This window comes from Electrophorus electricus, chromosome 26 (genome assembly GCF_041902795.1).
Source record: "Electrophorus electricus isolate QZ-2024a chromosome 26, ASM4190279v1, whole genome shotgun sequence".
NCBI classification, from domain to species: domain Eukaryota; kingdom Metazoa; phylum Chordata; class Actinopteri; order Gymnotiformes; family Gymnotidae; genus Electrophorus; species Electrophorus electricus.
The window spans coordinates 12,514,222-12,532,500 of record NC_137522.1 but is presented as its reverse complement, the minus strand read 5'-3'; the positions used below and the strand labels follow the sequence as shown (position 1 = coordinate 12,532,500).

General features: G+C 43.1%; 2 protein-coding genes across 26 annotated transcripts in view; one reads left to right on the top strand and one right to left on the bottom strand.

Annotated features, from left to right (window-relative positions):
* Window positions 1–10,160, bottom strand: part of patj (PATJ crumbs cell polarity complex component) — a 90,219-nt gene extending 80,059 nt beyond the window's left edge. For 12 of the 25 annotated variants that reach the window (XR_014120147.1, XR_014120152.1, XR_014120149.1 and 9 more), the window contains exons 1-9: window positions 9,506–9,863; window positions 9,121–9,165; window positions 8,939–8,977; window positions 8,678–8,856; window positions 7,501–7,674; window positions 7,021–7,160; window positions 6,617–6,797; window positions 2,091–2,219; window positions 25–258 (exon numbers count right to left, since the gene is read on the bottom strand). Coding sequence is in view for 16 of the 25 variants with exons in the window: in XM_081708555.1 (XP_081564681.1) it covers window positions 25–258; window positions 2,091–2,219; window positions 6,617–6,797; window positions 7,021–7,160; window positions 7,501–7,674; window positions 8,678–8,856; window positions 8,939–8,977; window positions 9,121–9,165; window positions 9,506–9,593 (1,209 nt within the window). In the remaining 9 variants the exon portion in view is untranslated. Of the gene's footprint in view, window positions 1–24; window positions 259–2,090; window positions 2,220–6,616; window positions 6,798–7,020; window positions 7,161–7,500; window positions 7,675–8,677; window positions 8,857–8,938; window positions 8,978–9,120; window positions 9,166–9,505; window positions 9,864–9,884 lie in introns of those variants that run through there. The other 13 variants (XR_014120146.1, XM_035523398.2, XM_081708552.1 and 10 more) reach the window with 8 other exon arrangements.
* A 32-nt stretch (window positions 10,161–10,192) lies between these two features.
* On the top strand, window positions 10,193–17,313 carry tm2d1 (TM2 domain containing 1). Its single transcript, XM_035523402.2, has 7 exons — window positions 10,193–10,345; window positions 10,785–10,858; window positions 10,993–11,101; window positions 11,213–11,304; window positions 13,044–13,117; window positions 15,682–15,796; window positions 16,930–17,313. The coding sequence occupies exons 1-6, from the start codon at window positions 10,242–10,244 to the stop codon at window positions 15,790–15,792; spliced, it is 564 nt and encodes a 187-aa protein (XP_035379295.1). The 5' UTR covers window positions 10,193–10,241; the 3' UTR covers window positions 15,793–15,796; window positions 16,930–17,313.
* The last annotated feature ends 966 nt before the right edge of the window (window positions 17,314–18,279 follow it).

The window sequence follows — 18,279 nt, the reverse complement described above, 5'->3', positions numbered from 1 at the left end:
CCCAATGCTGTACTGTGACCTCACCGTTCTGCTGGTTCTGCGTGCAGGTGGAGGAGGCAGGGACGTGATGGGTGCTGTGGCTGGCGCGGGCGGGGGGGGCGCAGGAGGCTGCACTTCACCCAGGGGGTCCCGTGCAATCAGCATGCGCACACAACTACCACAGGCCTGCAGTACCTGCACCACCTGCTCGCTGGACAGCCCCCGCGTAAGTGTCTCTCCAATCCGCAGGATGTGGTCACCAGTCCTGAGCCGCCCATCCTGAGATGGGGAGTATGGGAAACAGGGGAGACATTTTTATATATATAATAAAGGAATTAAGTAAATAAAGCAAATGAAGTGAACGGATGAGTGAATAAAGTGAAAGAATAGTATCAGTGAGGGGAGCTGGCGTGATCTGGAGTTCTGCAATCAAGTCCAACTGGCTCTGATGAGAAAACAAATGACCAATTTCTTCCATTTCCATCAAAGTTCAGTGCCATATTACTGTAAATTCAGGCAAATAAACTAGTCACAAAGTGAGCAAGTCAGACAAGCTAGGATGGCCAGCACAGCCACCTGGAGGTAATCTGAGAACATCTATGCCTTTACCAAACAAGAAACAGAAATACTTGTGGCGATTGGAAATGCAATTTTGTTAACTTTAATGAAATATCCATGGTAACTCACTAAATACCCTAAATAGACAAGAAAAAGAAGAAAATTAAAATAATGACGAAGACGATGAAGACGAAGAGGAGGATGGTCAGAATGAAAATGAAGATGAAAATAAAGGGAGAAAAAAAAACAAAAAAAACAACAACAACAACTTTTAAAAACATTTTTTGGGCAGAAAGAACCATAATCCACTCTCCAACACAGTCACCAACTAAAGCACACATTTACAACCTAATCTGGCTGAGCCCCAAACAGGTGCCAGAAACAGTGTAATAACTCGCCGAGTTAAAGGACAGCTCTCACAAGGCCTTTCCTTTGCCTGGCTAAACCCAGTGACGTAATCTTCTGCTAGAGGACTTGAGCAGAATGAACTACAGGAGGAAAAGGATAGACTAAAGAATCTTTACACACAGACAGGCGAGGAGAACATTGTGGCATTGTGCAGAAAGGACACATGAAATGGCGTTTTGATGCTGTACGTGCGAGACAAATCTGCACGTCCCAGCGCTGCCTGTGTGTTCAGGACAGCAGGGGTGCATTGAAGCCTGGTGCAGCCATTAAAAGCTGAAATGGGAAACGCCAGGGATAACAAAGCTCCAATTTTGACAGCTTTTTTGGAGCATAAGATCCAGTGATGTGTGAAATGCAAGTGCTGTGCCTTTTGAACAAGAAGGGTTTTGTTGCCTGAGCTTTGGACACTGGCAGGAAGAGGAGAGGGGCTGAGTGTGTGTGGTTTCAAAACAGGACAGTGTTCTTTTTTCAATGCCTGCCCCTTTTATTGTAACCCAATTCAAGAGGGTACAGTGGAAATCAACTGGTTTTTTTTTTTGTTTTTTAAGTCATGTTCCCATGGTAAATATAAGTAGGTTCACCATAGAATAGGCCGGATAAAGAAATCTAAAAAGTTCATTCTATGTGAACTTTTGAATGCAGAGCACTAAGCACATCTTTTCTGCCATGCCCTATAACAGAGAGGTGGTTCTCAACATCACTGTTTTTCAGTTCACTTCCTTCTTTCTAACTGAATGGTTGATACACAGTGATACATTAGTTCTACTGCATGCGCCTCAGTCACCAACACACTTAGAGTCACATTCACAGAGAGAAGACTGCAAATATATAGAGACAGGTCATATATTAAGTACCAACAAGCAGTGCTCCTTTATCTGTGATTGCGTAAAAAATAAATAAATAATAAAAATAAATTTTATATATATATATATATATATATATATATATATATATATATATATATATATATATATATATATATATACACACACACACTAAGTAGAACAAAAAAAAAAAAGTAAGAATTTAGAAAGTTGCAACAGACAGTGTACGTTCATGAGCTACTCAGGGTTACAGCATCCAAATCACCTTGTATTAAAAGGACTGCGTGTCTTGGATTGAGAGACACTGCGTAGGACACAAACCTTATCAGCAACGGTGTTTGGTACAATAGTACGCACAATGACTCCAGTGGTCTTGCCACCCACGATCCCAAAACCCAGGCCTGAGCCATCATTCATCAGCTCAATCTCCTCCACATGTCCCCACTTATCCTGTAAGACACACACACACACACACACACACACACAGAAAATAACTAAAATATCCATGCTTGAGGGGAAATCAACAATAGTCAAATACATTCACAAATGTTCATACATTATAACAATTACAACAAATGTTCAACAATACACTTAGTCATTTATTTTAAATCAGCAACATCAACTGACGTCAGGTTGTCTCAGTTTGAGCCCTCAAACTGGATACTTAAATTAGAGCTCTTTAGTTAAGTTTCAACACAACAGTGTGACTAGACAATGGGTTCACTAAAGTAGAACAACTATGACCTGGATCCATACATCAACAGAGAGCTCTTACAAGCCAAAAATTCTAATGAACGTGTTAAATGTCACACACAAGTCACTGATCAATGTCAGGGTCAGGAAACCCCAGGTGTGTCTTTCCATGTCTGTTTTAACTCACTGCTCCTACATTACCCATGCTCCTAATCACCAGACTCTCCTTGGGCACTTATTAATGACCTGCAATCAGAACATTTCGTTTCTATTATTACTTGCCCCTTATCTGATGGGTGACTTCCTCAGCAATTTTCGCACGTCTAATGAAACCCTCCCTTTGCTGTTCCATCGCAACCCTCTCAGGAGACAAAACTTCTCACTAGCACTTATCCTTTCGCAAAAAGAAAAGAACTTTACAAGATAAGAACTTGAGAGCCTGAGCTACAGCCATTCGTTAGCAGTTTCTGAGGGTGACAAGAGAGTTTGACTGGTCTGTGCTATTTTTGTCAGTGTATCTTTGTCTTTTAATTGTAAATCTGACAATGACGAAAATGATATAGACAAAGGAAAACATGTGAAGAGAGATGGAAATAAGGATTCATAAAAAGATACCTGCTCCATAAAAGAGATACCATCACAAAATAAACATAACAATATGGGGCTAAATATCTAATACAAACATTTTTAAGGCTATAGTGTAATTAAACAGCTATATATTAGTGACTTAGTAAAAAAAAAAAAAAAAAAAAAGAGTAATTGAGTTTTAATTAGAAAGTCATGGTGGGAGATGAGGCCTAAGAGCACTTGGATTCTGGGAAGAAGACTCCTCGGGGAGGGGGGGGGGGGGGAAAGAGAGAGTCAGGGAAGATGCTGCCCTGATGTGCCTCCTGGGTCAGGCATCGCCAGGCCAGTGTGCAGCAGAGCTGAGCCCGTTCTGAAACGCTCCTGAGCACTATAATTAGGATTCAAGAGGAGTTTTTAAGCCTTGGAAGGCCAGGCTCATGGAGAGACCAAGGCAGCAGGGCACGGGAAGCAAGGGAAAACATAGCAAAGTTAGCTGGTGCGGCACGCCTTTTAAGGCACAGGGCTATGAATCAGTGATCCCCTGGAGCCTGGACAATCTTACATAGATAAATATTTTTTCAGCTTTGCAAAATAAGGGAACAGACTGAGGCAGGGAGGGGATTTAGAGATTGTTTAAATATAGGCTTTACAAATAGGACATGCTGTGGTTCTGTAGACTGATGTCTTCACTGTTAGGCTTGTTGAGATAAATCTATTAAAGGTCATGTAAGAATAAACAAATTTCTTCAGAGTCTGACTGACACATGCGAAAACTTAGAAACTGATATTCATTTAAGAATGCACTCTTCTTCCTCATGAGCTATATCTACTGTAAATGCTGTGCATAAATTACAACACAAACCAAAAAGGTGAGTATACACTGTGTGCACAAGTATTAGGCAAGAGAGTATTTTGACCATAACATCATTTTTATGCATATTGTCCAACTCCAAGGTGTATTAACAGTGAATGCTTAGTGGATTTAAGCATATAATGTGATGTGCATTTGTGTAATGAGGGAGGGTGTGGCCTAAGGAGATCAACAACTTATATCAAGGTGTGCATAATTGTTAGGCAGCTTCTTTTCCTCAGACAAAATGGGCCAAAAAATAGATTTAACTGCCTCTGAAGTCAAAATTTTTTTGAATAATTTTATATATTTCTCCCCCCCCCCTTTCTTTTTTCCAGAGGGATGCAGCACTTTTAAACTTGCTAAGATATTGGGGCATGATCACAGAACCATCAAATGTTTTGTTACAGATAGTCAACAGGGTCATAAGAAACGTGTTGAGAAAAGAAATGCAAATGAACTGCCAAAGATTTGAGAGGAATCAAACATGAAGCGACCAGGAACCCGTTATCCTCCAGTGCGGTCATATGCCAGACCTGCAGCCTACTTGGAGTGCCCAGAAGTATAAGGTGTTCAGTACTCGGGGACATGACCAAGAGAGGAAATGCTGAAACCCAACCACCACTGAACAAGACACATAAGATGAAACATCAGGATTGGGCCAAGAAATATCTGAAGACAGATTTTTCAAAAGGTTTTATGGAATGAGATGAGAGTGACTCTTGACAGACAGATGGATGGGCCCGTGGCTGGATCAGTAACGGGCACAGAGCTCCACTTCGACAGACGCCAGCAAAGTGGAGGTGTGGTACTGTTATGGGCTCATATTATTAACAAATTAGCTAGTTTACATTAACATTTATATTTCATGTGTTAAAGCTAGTTGGACCTTTTCGGGTTGAAGATGAACTCAAAAATCAACTCTCAAACCTACTGCCAGTTTTTAGAAGACACTTTCTTCAAGCAGTGGTACAGGAAAGTCTGCATCTTTCAAGGAGACCATGAATTTTATGCAGGACAATGCTCCATCTCATGCACGAAGTAGTCCAATGCGTGACTAGCCAGTAAAGGCCTTAAAGATGAAAGAATAAATGACATGGCCTCCTTTCCTCACCTGACCTAAACTCTATTGAGAACTTGTGGGCCCTTCTTAAACAGGAGATTTAAAGTAAAGGAAAACAGTACAGCTCTCTGCATAGTGCCTGGAATACTGTGGTTGCTCCTGCATAAAAAGTTGATTGTCAACAGATTAAGAAACTGACAGACTCCATGAATGGAAGGCTTATGACTGTTATTGAAAAGAAGGGTGGCTATATTGGTCACTTTTTTTTGTTTGTTTGTTTGTTTGTTTTGAAATGTTTATTTGTAAATTGAGTTGTTTGTTATTCTCACCAACAACCAACTGATGGGAAAATTTCTGTTTTTCATTTATTTGCATAATAATTCTGCACATTAATAGTTACCTAGATATTCTCCTAAGAAAGCCAAAACGTCACTTTTACGGTCTTAAATATTCAGGTTTGAGGTTTAACAACATTTTGGATTGACAGAGCATTGTTCAATATTATTATTATTATTATTATTATTATTATTATTATTATTATTAATAATAATAATAATAATAATAATATGAGTCCTCAAAAATACAACTTGCTTAATAATTGTGCACACAGTATAAATGCTATGTTTTCCCAACTGCAGCCTCTACGTTTAGATTTGTTATCCAGACGCTGCTGGACTCTCATGTAAAGCTGTATTTGTCACAAAATCTAATTTTCTTCCGATACAGCATGCCAAGTGGGAATTTCAGCAGAATGATAAAAAAGATCAGGGCTGGCTATTACTCTGTTACAGCCAATCATGACATTTGGTGACAGGTAGTTAAGCCTGGCAACAAGCAATCAAATAAAACCCAGACTTTTGCCTTGTGCTCCATTAAACTCGACCTCGTGAGAACTATCACATGAATTAAACAAAGGCAAAGGCCTGGTTTTGATATGCAGGACATGGCTTCCATCCAAGGGTATTAAAACAATACGAGTGGTAAAAAAGCATGTTAAAAAGGCCCAGAAATACACAGAACTAAGCAGGCTGAAATCAATCTAAAAAAATGTATTTTCTTTTAAAATCTCCATGCCCTAGCTCTCTGTGTGGTTTCACACCAACACCTTCTCAAAGCAGTATTTAATTAAGGTGGCCAAAGGGGAGCGACTATTTATAGGTAGAGTCTTTAATTAGCTTCTTCTTATGGCTGATGAGCTCTTCCAAGCTCATTCTCCTTCTTAGAGAGTTAATTTCTCACACTTGGTGAAAGAGGACCATTCAGCCAATCAGAGCATTCACGTTTGCCCAACTAGATTCCCTCCCGCTCACTTCGAAGGTAAAAATTACCTGTGTTTTTTGGCCGTCTAGGAGTTAGGGGAAATGCAATTTTATTAGTTTTATTTTTTTCCCCAAAGGGCTCCTTCAATTGTACATTCTGATTATGGATGACTTAATGAACCATGAAACCTATTTTAAACCAAAAACAGAGGAAACGGTCCACCAGTTGAACATATACATACTAAGAAATAATACATTTAGATATGCAAATACCTAAACACTTGATAAAGAAAACTAAATTCTTAGAAAGGGCCTAGGGCCACACTTCTAGGATCTGAGTCAGTGCCCATAGTAAATGCATGAATAACAGAAAACACTCGTTCACTTTGGTAAAAATCACCCGAACTGGCCTTACCGTATGAACAGATCCAGATGGGAGAAGGCCTAGTTTGGCTGCAGTGTCTCTGACCACCACTAGCTCCACTCGATCCTTCTGTTGTTGCAGCAGAGCAAGGGCCTGTTGCTGGGTTACACTCTGGTCCAGAGCAATCCCATTGATGGCCAGAATCTGGTCATTCTCCTGCAACCTGCCATCTCTAAGCATTGGCAGAGACCTTTAATTAAACAGCATTCTTCCTTAAAAGATTTATTGTAGTTCTTTGGTCAGGGACCTTTGAGACTTATTTTATTTCTTATGAATAAATATCATTAATTGAATGAAAAGCAAATTTTATGGATCATTGCTCTCTTCCCTAAATTCATCGTTACTAATGGCTACCATGGGCATAACGCTTGGAAGTACTGGAGTGTTGAGCTCACCTTGCTGCAATGCTCCCGGGCTGCACCTGTTTGATGAAGACTCCATGAGCGCCCACTCCATCAGGCCTCAGACCCACCACACTGAAGCCCAAGCCTCCAGACACAGGCCTGGAAAGGTTCACATGCTCCATCTTTCTCCCCTGTGGAGGACCCGCATGTAATGAGATGCATATTTGAGGTTAGGTATTGTAGAAACAAGAGGGTTGTTGGTGTGCATGCATGTATGTTTGTGTGTGTGTTTACGTGAGATGATGATGTAAGGGTATTATGACAAATAATGCAAAACTACCCATCTATTGATAAAAATTCTATTAACCAAACACATTAGATATGAGTAGAAAAAAGTAGTTGTTAGAGCCACACACACACGCGCAAAAAAAACAAACCCAGAAAACTACCTCCAGAAGGCCGTCGATAAGGCCTTATCTCTGGTTTCATCACAGACACATAATAGAGAGGACAGAGGAGCGCGTGCCTCACCTTAGCTGCTGCCTGGAGCCACCGTTGTAGCTGCTCTGACGACACAGTGGACACTGTGGTGCCATTGGACGCTACGGAACTCAGACTGCTCCCTGGACGACTAGCGCTCACAATCAGCTGGCCCTTCCTGGAGAAACTGAACTCGCTGGACGCATCAGGTGGCATAGAGTTCAGCTACAGAACAGAAAGAGAGATGGCAAAGGTTCTTGTGTGTAATTTAATTATTACACATTGGGATGAAGGAACTGCTACTGACTATAAGTCTATAAATATCGATAAATAACAAATATACATCATGTCATGAATTAATTAAACCTAATTTTGATTATTGCTGATTGTGCAATATGATGCTTTACACCAGGCACTCAAAATGCACTTTACATGTCAAATGTGAATGTTTGCTACTGTACAGCATAAAGCAATAAGGCAAGAGCAACCATCCCCTATAGGAGGAGGGAAAGTGGGGGGGGGGGGGGAGAAATCAATACATTCCTCTGCAGTTCTCCCTACTCCCAAACAGGTAATGTATTAATGACCTTTAGACTCACATTGTGGAAACTTATCAGTCTTCTGCTTATTTAGGCCGGGCTGACGGAGCAGGTTCCTGGCCATTTCATCAATATGTCTCAGACAAGGCAGTTACTCAAACCAAGACAGTAGATATTAAGGCTTGATAGATCCACAAAACAGAAATTCTCAGCCACCCGCCTTAGTATACACAATAGGTTTTCACCTGACGCATTCGTGGGTACTTGTCTGACCTTCCCAGCACTTAGAATATGAAAGCAAGCTTCCGTTATTGCCATTATCTTAATTTGGCAAGTGGATTGTTTATTGTGTAGAGGGTTCTTGTGTCAATAAAACCTCCGGCTGAATACAAATACCAGCAAGGGGGTTTCAATGTCTCCACTCAGCAGTAGAGAAGCGTGATGTGTATACTCTGAAACTGCAGCAGTGGAAGCAGTAGCTATTCACCTTCATCTTTAAGGAACTTAAAGATAACAATGGCCAAATTAATAACTGTATATGACAAATGACAATAACTGTATTAAACTGACAACACTCACAAAAGCACCATCACTGGAAATAACAGAGATATGGTTGAAGAATACTCGTCAAACAGGCCGATTCTGTCCGACATAGCTACGCGTGTTGTTACTGCTGAGCCAAGTCTAACCTGGTCTTTGAGCTGTTTGACGGAGTGCTGCAAGGTCAGTATGCGGCCGAGCAGAGGGCTCTGCAGGGCCTCCTTCAGTGCTCCCAGCCTATCACTATGAGTCCATTCCTCACGCTGCACAAGCTTCGACTGCAGCCTCTCCAAGGCCTGGAGTACCTGCTGGCGCTCGACTGCAGTCACTGAACATGAACATAATCACACACACACTGAAAACACTAATAACTACAATGCTTGACTACAATTTGTGGAAATATACCATACCTGTCGGTACATTTTCATACATTGCTCTTCCCTTGAAGCCTGGTGTGGTTGATTTTGAAGAAGCGCAAACATAGAACGGACATGAACAATGCAAGATTAAATCTGTTTTAGCAACACTTAGGTTATGTACATTATAACGACCTCACATATCCTTGTTGGAAAAGGAGAATGTGCTTGTACACCTGTAGATGTGAAAGTTGTCACGTTCTCACACGTTGAACACATGGCTGACGGAAAGTTATTTTGAGTAATTATTTTTAAAACACATTTTCGAAAAGCAGAACAATTACACGAGGGTCCAAGCTGTTATTTCAGACGCTACCATGGCCAGTTTCGGTATGCTCGTAGAGCTAACGAATTAGCCACCGTTATTATGATCAACCACAAAAAAAAAAGGTTCCACTACTAAGCTGCAAATGATGACAAATGCTTTACCGGTTCACTAAATGTTTTTAGAGTGAGCTACAAGTTCCCAGGAATAACGTTTGACGTCTAACAGAACACTGAAACAGCTGTTTAAGCGAAGTTTCGACTGAGATTTTGTTGTTTTCAGCGCCCTTTCCTTACCTGTTGGACGGAAGTAATATGAGGTTTCTCGCCTCACCTTAAAACAGGAAGTTAACTTAATGAAAGCAGCTAGGTTAGCTAACTGCATTTAAAGCACAGTGCACATCCCCTAAAATAAACTGTATTCAGAAAGAAAAAAGGTGTTGTGGTCACACATTCCTCTAGGATAAAGTTAGTTTGAGTTGCAAACACTGCACTTGTCCTAATATAGCGTAACACACAGCTAGTAGCTAACACTAACAGGTGCACTAACGCTACTGTGTGAAACTGACGCACCATTACCAACTTTAAGACCAAGTGCATCTTTTTAGAACTATTTCAACCCAGAACTCTTAACCAGAGTCGTGTTGAGATGCACCATATCTATTAATGCACAAACCTGCTGTCTGTCCCTTACGTCAAGACTTCTAGCGGGTGTTTCGGTAGGTATTAGCAGGTTGACTTAACTGAGCTGGCTGGCTGTGCTGAAGCGGATTAGCTAGCTGGCTAGCGAAACTTTACTAGCTCGTCGGTTAGCTAGTTATATCAAAACAAACTAATTAAAAGTTCTACGGAACCCGTAGATTCAAACTCTATCTGATAACACAACTCCATTTCATTGACGGGGCGGTCAAACTAACGCTCTTTAAAAACAAAAACCACCGGCTAAACCCTCACAGGACACAAATCTTCGGTTACTTTTCTAACGGTTTGTCTCTTTAAAAGGGTTTTAGGTCACGTGACTGCCGCTTCCAACATGGCCGCGACCTGGAATGGCCTGTTCTGCGCGCTGCTCTGCTCGACTTTACCTCAGATCGTCACGAATAACGCTGATGGCTGTGCAGACCTCCGTGTGGGACAATATCCTCTGATAAAGGAGAGGAAGAAAGGCAGTTTAACGCTGCTCGGTGTGGCTAGCTAACGCTGACAGGAGTTAGGATAGTTCGTTAGCTAGGCTAGCTAGCTAGAGTAGTGAAAGCTGGGCCAGCTAATGGACTGTGTCTCGCACACAAACAGCATTTGTAAGGGAGTGAATTAAATCTGATATTGGATTAGTAGTGCGCTACGATACATCTACGACAGCGTTGTTGTTGCTGACCACTTTTAAGATGGTTGTTATGTGTGTACATACATACACACAGCGGTGGGGTACTGGGTAACCGTTTCCCCTTCCTTTTTACTGGGAGTCCATGTTCCACTTTGCGACATTGTCATTTGATGACAGTTTTATTCCTCTGGTAAATAGCATTACTATGTCTGAATTTTAAAAAATGAACCCAATTTTCCTTGATAATTTCAAGTATCTTTGCAAAAGCCCTAAAATTGATGATGCAACTCAAGAGCCAGAAAATTGCAAGGATCTTCTGGCATGGGGTAAGTTATAGTATTTCAGTTCAAAGATAACTTTTACAGACAGTTGTTTTGTTTTTGTTTTTAGGATTCATAAAGTGCAGTTTTTTGATTTATACATTATTCCTTGTACAACATTTATCATTCATTGTTTTCAGTGGAATGCCTTCCTGCACCTAACATCACCTGTTTGCTGTCAAATGGGACCAAGTTCAGATTCAGTGGGGAGGAGGTTGGATTTAATAAAAGTGTACCATGTCGTAATGTGTATGTTAACACTTCCTCAATTTGCATGAACAAATAGTAAACATACGGAATGTGTTTGTACATACTATTATTCCTATTGCATATTGATGACAGTGTTTTCTCTTCTGCTAGGACTGGTTATTCCTACAAAGTAGCTGTTGCTTTGTCACTGTTTGTGGGTTGGCTGGGTGCAGATCGTTTCTATTTGGGCTATCCAGCTCTAGGTAAATCTTTACCCTATGAGGGCCTGGTAGTATCTAGCTACTAATTTCTCCAGGTTAATTAATAAATTACATCACCTTGCTATGTAGTAACTATGTTTTTGCTCATTTGTTACTTCGTTACATATGCAAGTAGAATCACTTTTCCTTTTCATCTGTTTAATATTTCATAGCAACCGAGTTTTGTTGGACTTCAAGTTAACCAGGGCTGAAATGTTCTAGAGTTGACAGCATTTTTATTTATTTCCATTTTGAGGACACATTTTTCCACCAGATGTGTAGTTGGGAGTATCACGGATATTAAACAATGCTGTTTAACTTTGTGTGCTTTTCTACAGTTCATCATTCATAATTCAGTTCCATCATTGCACCTCACTGCTCTGAATAGTGTATTTTCTATTCTGTGAAACAGTCCCCAGCTTAGCTTTGATTACAGTGCAGTGATCAATATGTTACATATATGGTTTATATGGTATAAGAGGGAGGCTACTGGGTCGAAGAGAAAACATTCAGCTTCAAGCCTCTAATGAAATTTCATGTTCCCATTAATCATCAACTGTTTTTTCCAAACAAGTAGTTCTTTATGATATTGCCCAAATAGTTCCTGCTTTATCCCTTTTGTAACTGTTAACAAAATGTATCAGCAAGAGTACAGTCATTTACTAGTGTGTTTTTTTTTTTTTCTCTCAGGATCCAAATTTGGGCCAGTGAATAAATCCTGGGGGAAATTGGCATTTGCTGTGAGGAAATGAACACTCCTAACATTCTCACCTAGCTCTCACTGTAACGTTAATGCCAAAGGAGAGCAGGATGCGGTGGGAGGCACTTGTTTTCTACCTCTCACTCCACATTTTAAGGCCATTCTTCTCAGCAAAGCACCTGCTGAAGCACAAAAGGCCCTAGTAACTGAAGGCCATGTGTGCACGTGTGCGTGTATGTGTGTGAGGAGCAGGTGAGCTGAGAGCCCACACGGTGCTGGAGCCAGACCAGAAGGCGCTGAGAACTGCACCTGGTCTGGCCTGACCTCCGAGCTGCTGCACCATTCAGCTCTTGAGACCCAGCCTCGCAGGGCTGCCCAGTCACTCTGCTGACAGCCCTTTTGAAATCAGTGCTGGAATCGACACACTTAAGTCTCTCAATGACCAATTATCAGTGCCATTACTAACGATTAACAGTAATTATGTTTGAATTACTGGATGGGAGAGGATTAATTAATTGCAATTCTGGACCTCTAATGGTTTATGTCGAGCAGTTATTCAGGGTGTATCTAAATGGTTGTGCTGAGAATGGAAAATGTTGACTTTCTTCATTTCTGGAAACAACACATTATGACTGCGAACTGTGAGCGTCCGTCTGAATGCCATCCTCCTCTGGCTCTTTGCATGTCCTCCTTTTGAAGATGTTTTGCACACAGTGTGACCATAGGCCACAAGTTTCTCAGCTTCTAACGCGTGAGCTGATCCCTTTATTCTCGCCCCTCATGGCACCTGTGGAAGTTCTTTGACCTACAAAAAACCTGCTACTGACTGACTTCAAAGCCTCAGCAACAGCCTGCAACAAAATAAGCAATCAAACAAGGTCCCCTGGCGGATGAGCTTTATTTGCCTGTATAGCCTGGCATCTGTCCTCAGAACAGTTTGCGTGGACCTCGTACAGCTCGGTAGACATACAGGACTGTGGCAGGGTGTCGATACATAGCTACATAGTCATAACCTGCTGTTTGTATTTTTTTTTTTTCCTAGGACTGCTTAAGTTCTGCACGGTGGGTTTCTGTGGAATTGGAAGCCTGGTAGACTTCATACTGATATCCATGCAGGTATGTAGGACTGAGTTAGGACTTTTGAGGACCTGTCTGATTGTGAATGTGTTGCAGCTGCTCGTGCTGCTGTAATGACAATATTAGAAGGATTTTATTGTCATTAAAAATGGCATGATTTAGAACTAAATGACTGTAAATACAGGACTTTTTTCTTACTGAGTTTGTATAGTTTGTATAGATCAATTCCCCTACACTTACAAAAAATAGAGGGAACATTCATCTTGGTTCTTGGGTAAAAAAACAATGCTGTAACAGATATGCCTATTTGACCAGCTATCAATTCCCTGAACAGTTTTGTGGCATGAATACCTTTGGTCACTTTTCAGAAAGTAGAAGGGTGTGACATTTCATTTGTCAAAGACATTTTGTTTCTGCAAACAGAGAAACCACTTTAAACCCTATAGACATAGAGCCTCACAAAGCCATTCGCCTCCTTTGTGTGTGTGTGTGTGTGTGTGTGTGTGCGTGCGTGCGTGCGTGCGTGTGTGTGTGTGTGTGTGTGTGTGTGTGCGTGCGTTTCGTGTGTGTGTAGCACCTGTGTCTCTGTGCTTTCCTCTCTGGCAGCTCCTGTTCTGTGAAAGAGTCTAATGAGTGCACTCTGTTTCGCCCCAAACCCACCCCACTCTGACTGGGCACCAGCTCCCTCAGGAAATACCCCCCCCCCCCATTAAGGGGCCCAAGCCGGATGGTCTTTGGGAGTTAGGGGAGTAGTCCGTTTGTCGTGTTGTTAGGGCTATACTCAGCTTCTCTGTCCTCATTATTCTCTCCAGACCTGAATGAAGCTTTACACAGCTGAAGCATATATACATCCCCCCCCAAAATTCACCTCCTCTCTCACACTTCTTCACCACATGCTTATGCATGCGGCTGACTGACGACTCTGGAAATGATTCTTGGTGAAAACGTACAGTGCATACGTGTTTGATTTAATGTGTGTTTCTAGGCCACCCGGCTGGCTGGCAATAATCATTTAACTTTGAGAAGTTTTATAGATGAACTGGGGAAGACATGTGCTGCAGACACAGTGCTGCTAGCTCAGAGCTCGTGTCAAACGATACCATGTGTTCTAGAAAGTTCGGTTGCTGTAGTAAGCCTATAACACCTCATTCCTCTGGACGCAGCTATGTTGGATCGGAGGGCTAAATCACGCTGTCAGCAGTGAATCCCTACTGAAAACCCGGTTTAGGCTACATCAAGGCTTTTGATCTGTGTCCGGAAAGCCCTTGTGCTCTTTAAATCTTTAAATTCCAGCCATTTTGGAACTCCTCACCTTTAAAACCATAAGATATAGAATCCCTCACAGATAAAACAAGCCTTCGTCTGTCCTTCCTTGGCCCTCTCTGCTGACATGACTGTGCTCTCTTACCAGCAGAGAAATGGTGCCTTTCTCCCTTTTAATTATTTTAATTTAGATTTATTTATTTATTTATTTTTAAATGGCCCAGCACTTTGATTAACAGGGGGTCTCAGAGTGTTTATTGTTCTCCTAATGTCTTATTGAAGGCCCTGAGAGAGCAATGCTTTTAAGAAGTACGGCTGGCACGGCTCACTGCTGCACGCTTACACTCTCAATTAGCTGTACGCTTGTCCGGCTGCTCCGTTTTTTAAAGCGTGACATTTTTGATGAAGAGGATCTCTTCCCCTGAGAGTCCATTTATGCCCAGTGCGCAACGTTCTAGCGCCATATTTCACCTCCGTCCCTCTTAGCGGAGTTGGCTGGGACGCCTCCCGCTGCTAATGAATAAACACCTAGTGCATGTTGGTATTATTTATATTCATCGATTCTGTCCGGCCAGTCATGCCTGGCTTTTCCGACTTGCACTTGAAGATCAATGGCGACGTGTAACTTTTCGATTTGCTCTGATTTGCTAAAGAGACGGGAGAGGTGTGTGTGTGTGTGTGTGTGTGTGTGCGCGCGCGTGTGTGTGCGCGCGCGTGTGTGCGCGCGTGTGTGTGCGCGCGCGTGTGTGCGCGCGTGCGTGTGTGTGCGCGCGCGTGTGTGTGTGTGCACTCATGTACCATCCCCTATAGCCTCTCTAATGTTGCCACACCAAAGCAAAGTGACCCAGTCGGCCTCCGTCAGGGCATCTGTAACAGCGGCTGTACAGGTGGAGGAGTTCTAATCGGGCTGACGTAGACGGCAGAGTCAGTGCTCTGTGCGTGCTCCTTGGTGGGTCTTTTCCCCAAGCCAGACGCATGTTGCCATTGTCATGAGGCGGAGCAGGGCTCAGCGCAGAGGCTGTGAGCACACAGACCTGCAGGAAGTCATTACACCATTCACGTGCCGTGCTCTGACAGCAGCCGGACACGGCGGAGTTCCGCCCATGATCTCATCCTGCTCCCATCGCAGCGCGGACCATGTGGGACCTGGAGTGAGCTTCACTAGGACTACAGTCAAACTCAGAATCTGTCTTCTCTAATAAAACTGCCTCTAACTCAATAATGCCTAAAGACTTTGGTGTGAGAGTTCTTGGTCACTGGTTGACATGTCGTATATAAATCGTGTATAAATCAGTCCTGTGACTGGGCTCTTAAAAGATGACTTGTATATGTCCCTTCAGATTGTAGGTCCGTCTGACGGGTCAGATTACATCGTAGACTATTACGGGGCACGGCTCACGCGACTCTCCATAACCAACGAGACCTACAGGAGAACGCAGATATCTCCGTGAGCAGGTGAGAAACCCTGTATGTCACAATAAAACTGTCCACTTTGATCCCTTTTTACAGGGATCAAGCGATAAAAACTATTACATGAAAGGGGTCAAGGATATAGGCTTATGAGAAAAGTAGCAGATTTATATAGAAAGTTCTTTGGGTGGGTGACCTGCCTGAAGGTTGTGAAGGTCGGCTTGCTGAAGCAACCTCCTGGGGTGCAAAAGGCAAACTGGCAGAGTGAGGACACCTTTGGTTCTGCTGCTCCAGGTTGTTAATCCCCCCCAACACCGGAAGGAGCTCCCCACTCAGGGGACACACCAATCAAATGTCAGTTCCTGCAAAGCAAAGTTCAGCAAAGCACAGAGGGCCACTGCGTACCACCTACCGTCGCTCTCTGCAGACCTAGGCCTTTCCCGCACCGCCCATTGGCCCGCCTGGACATTATCTATCTCCAAAAGAAAATAGTAGTCCCGCTCCGGGGCGCTCCTGCTCTCTCCAGCTCCCCTGCCCCGGCTGCTCCGTGACCGCTACCTCTCCCTGCTTGGTGCAGGCCACGTCGTTGCTAATGGCAGAGACACGTGGAGAAGGATCACATGTGGAGGCCATTAGGAGCACTGGAGTGTTTACATCAGAGGGGAACCGAGGTCGCCGTTCCTTAGCCGAGCAGTGTGTCCTCTCTGTTTGTCTCTCTTCTGTCCTCTCTCCTCTCTCTCTCTGTCTCTCTCTCTCTCTCTCTGCGCCGTTGACCTAAGTCTTGGCCCTTTTCGCACCACTGCCCTTCTGTGCGGTTGGAAGTGGACAGGAGCAGTAAGACTGTGGGGCTCCTGCAGTGATGTGTGTGTGCACACACACTGGCAGCCCCACGCGTCCTTCACGCAGGCGTCCCCGACTCACAATAGACTCGTGTTTCACATTCCATTTTAGGCTGCCAGAACTAGTTTCTCAAGGCTGGTAGATTGAAGCAGGTTGAAGCTTCCACGTGAAGATGTTCCTCACACAGACAAAAGAGAAGCAGAGACATTTGTAACACAGGAGTCATCCCTGGCCATGTGTGTCTCATCTGGCTGGTGGAAAACTGCATTTATCTTCACTACATAGTGTTGTGAACCTGCTTCCAAACATAACTAACGCTTCCTTTTCTCTGGCTTTAGGGGGAACACGGGACTGATATCCAGGATTGTGTCCTGTAAATCTCTGCTTTTCCTTTTTCCAAATGGGAAGATGCAAGGACACACCAGACGTGTGTGTGTGTGTGTGTGTGTGTGTAAAGAGTTAGGGCTGCTAGGGGCTGTAAATATGGACATTGAGCTTATTAGCCCTGCTCCCTCCATCTCTCCTCTCTGCTCCCTCCGTCTCTCCTCTCTGCTCCCTCCATTATATCTTCCCTCTTCCTGTTATGAAATGTAAAATGAAATTCATCTATTTATGTTCCTTTGTAATATATTCACTGCAGCACAGTTAAGATCCAAGATGTTTTTGTTGTGTTTTAATTTTGCCACTTGGAACAGTGTAAGTAAAGTTTTACTTCCATGGAACACACCGTGTGTCCGCAGTTTTCTGTCTTGTATGCGTTTAGTACAGCATCCATGTCCCAGAAAATTGTCACACAATGTGCTGTTTGTCACACACTGAAAGTTGCCCTGAAAAAGGTGACCATTCATTCTCCTGTCTGTGATCTTCAGACAATCTGTGTCAGGCCAATGTCAAGCACTCCTTCAATTTCACTCAAGTGCGTCTGCTGGTCTGCACCCACCAGCTCACTCTGCCCGTCATTAATACAACCTCCAATAGAGTCAGCCTCTTCATCACACTCAAGTGATTGCTGCACTGGCCTGTCAGACCTCACCCACTGTGTGTGTGAGTGTGTGTGTGAGTGTGTGTATGTGAGAGAGAGAGAGCGAGCGAGCAAGCATCTTTTACAAACTGCAGTGTCCTTGCCACAACATGCACAGCTCAGCTTGGGTATGTGGAAATGGATTTTTATCTGTTCCCCAGCGTGTATGATAAGTTACCAGAGCTGGTCTGGGACACTAGAGATGCACAAGTCCCTGGAGGCGATCTTTCCATCTATATAAATCCTAACTGTACTTTGACATTGAAAATCCCATACATGTTTACGGCAGCCGAAAACAGGTGATTCTTTAAGCAAGTGCAAGATCAGATTTTTTTTATTGGCAAAAATAATGCAATCTTTAGCTTCTATTTGTACTTTATTTCTGGAATATGTTGATCTCAAACACTGTAAGGAGTCCAAAAAAAAGGGCCTGAGAAAAGCAGCGAGTGGCCAGGTTACTCCCCTGGCCCCGTTACCCTGTTTATACACGGCCACGCTTTGCTCTTCCACCAGAGGAGAGCTTATCAATACAGCAGGAGGATAAGAGGCTGGAGATTTATAGTGCTGTTGCCCAGGAGAGAGAGATGCAGAGCTGGATCCCTCACACCCTTCTCCCACCACCACATGAGCAGGCCATTCCTCATCCAGCCCCAGTGTTTTATGGGTG

What these genes read in the sequence shown, in the direction of transcription:
- tm2d1 (XM_035523402.2), top strand. Translation starts at nt 10,242, where the DNA reads ATGGCCGCGACCTGGAATGGCCTGTTCTGCGCGCTGCTCTGCTCGACT. An exon ending in GCAGACCTCCGTGTGGGACA is followed by an intron (nt 10,346 to 10,784) that starts ATATCCTCTGAT and finishes TGATAATTTCAA; the next exon opens with GTATCTTTGCAAAAGCCCTA. An exon ending in CAAGGATCTTCTGGCATGGG is followed by an intron (nt 10,859 to 10,992) that starts GTAAGTTATAGT and finishes CATTGTTTTCAG; the next exon opens with TGGAATGCCTTCCTGCACCT.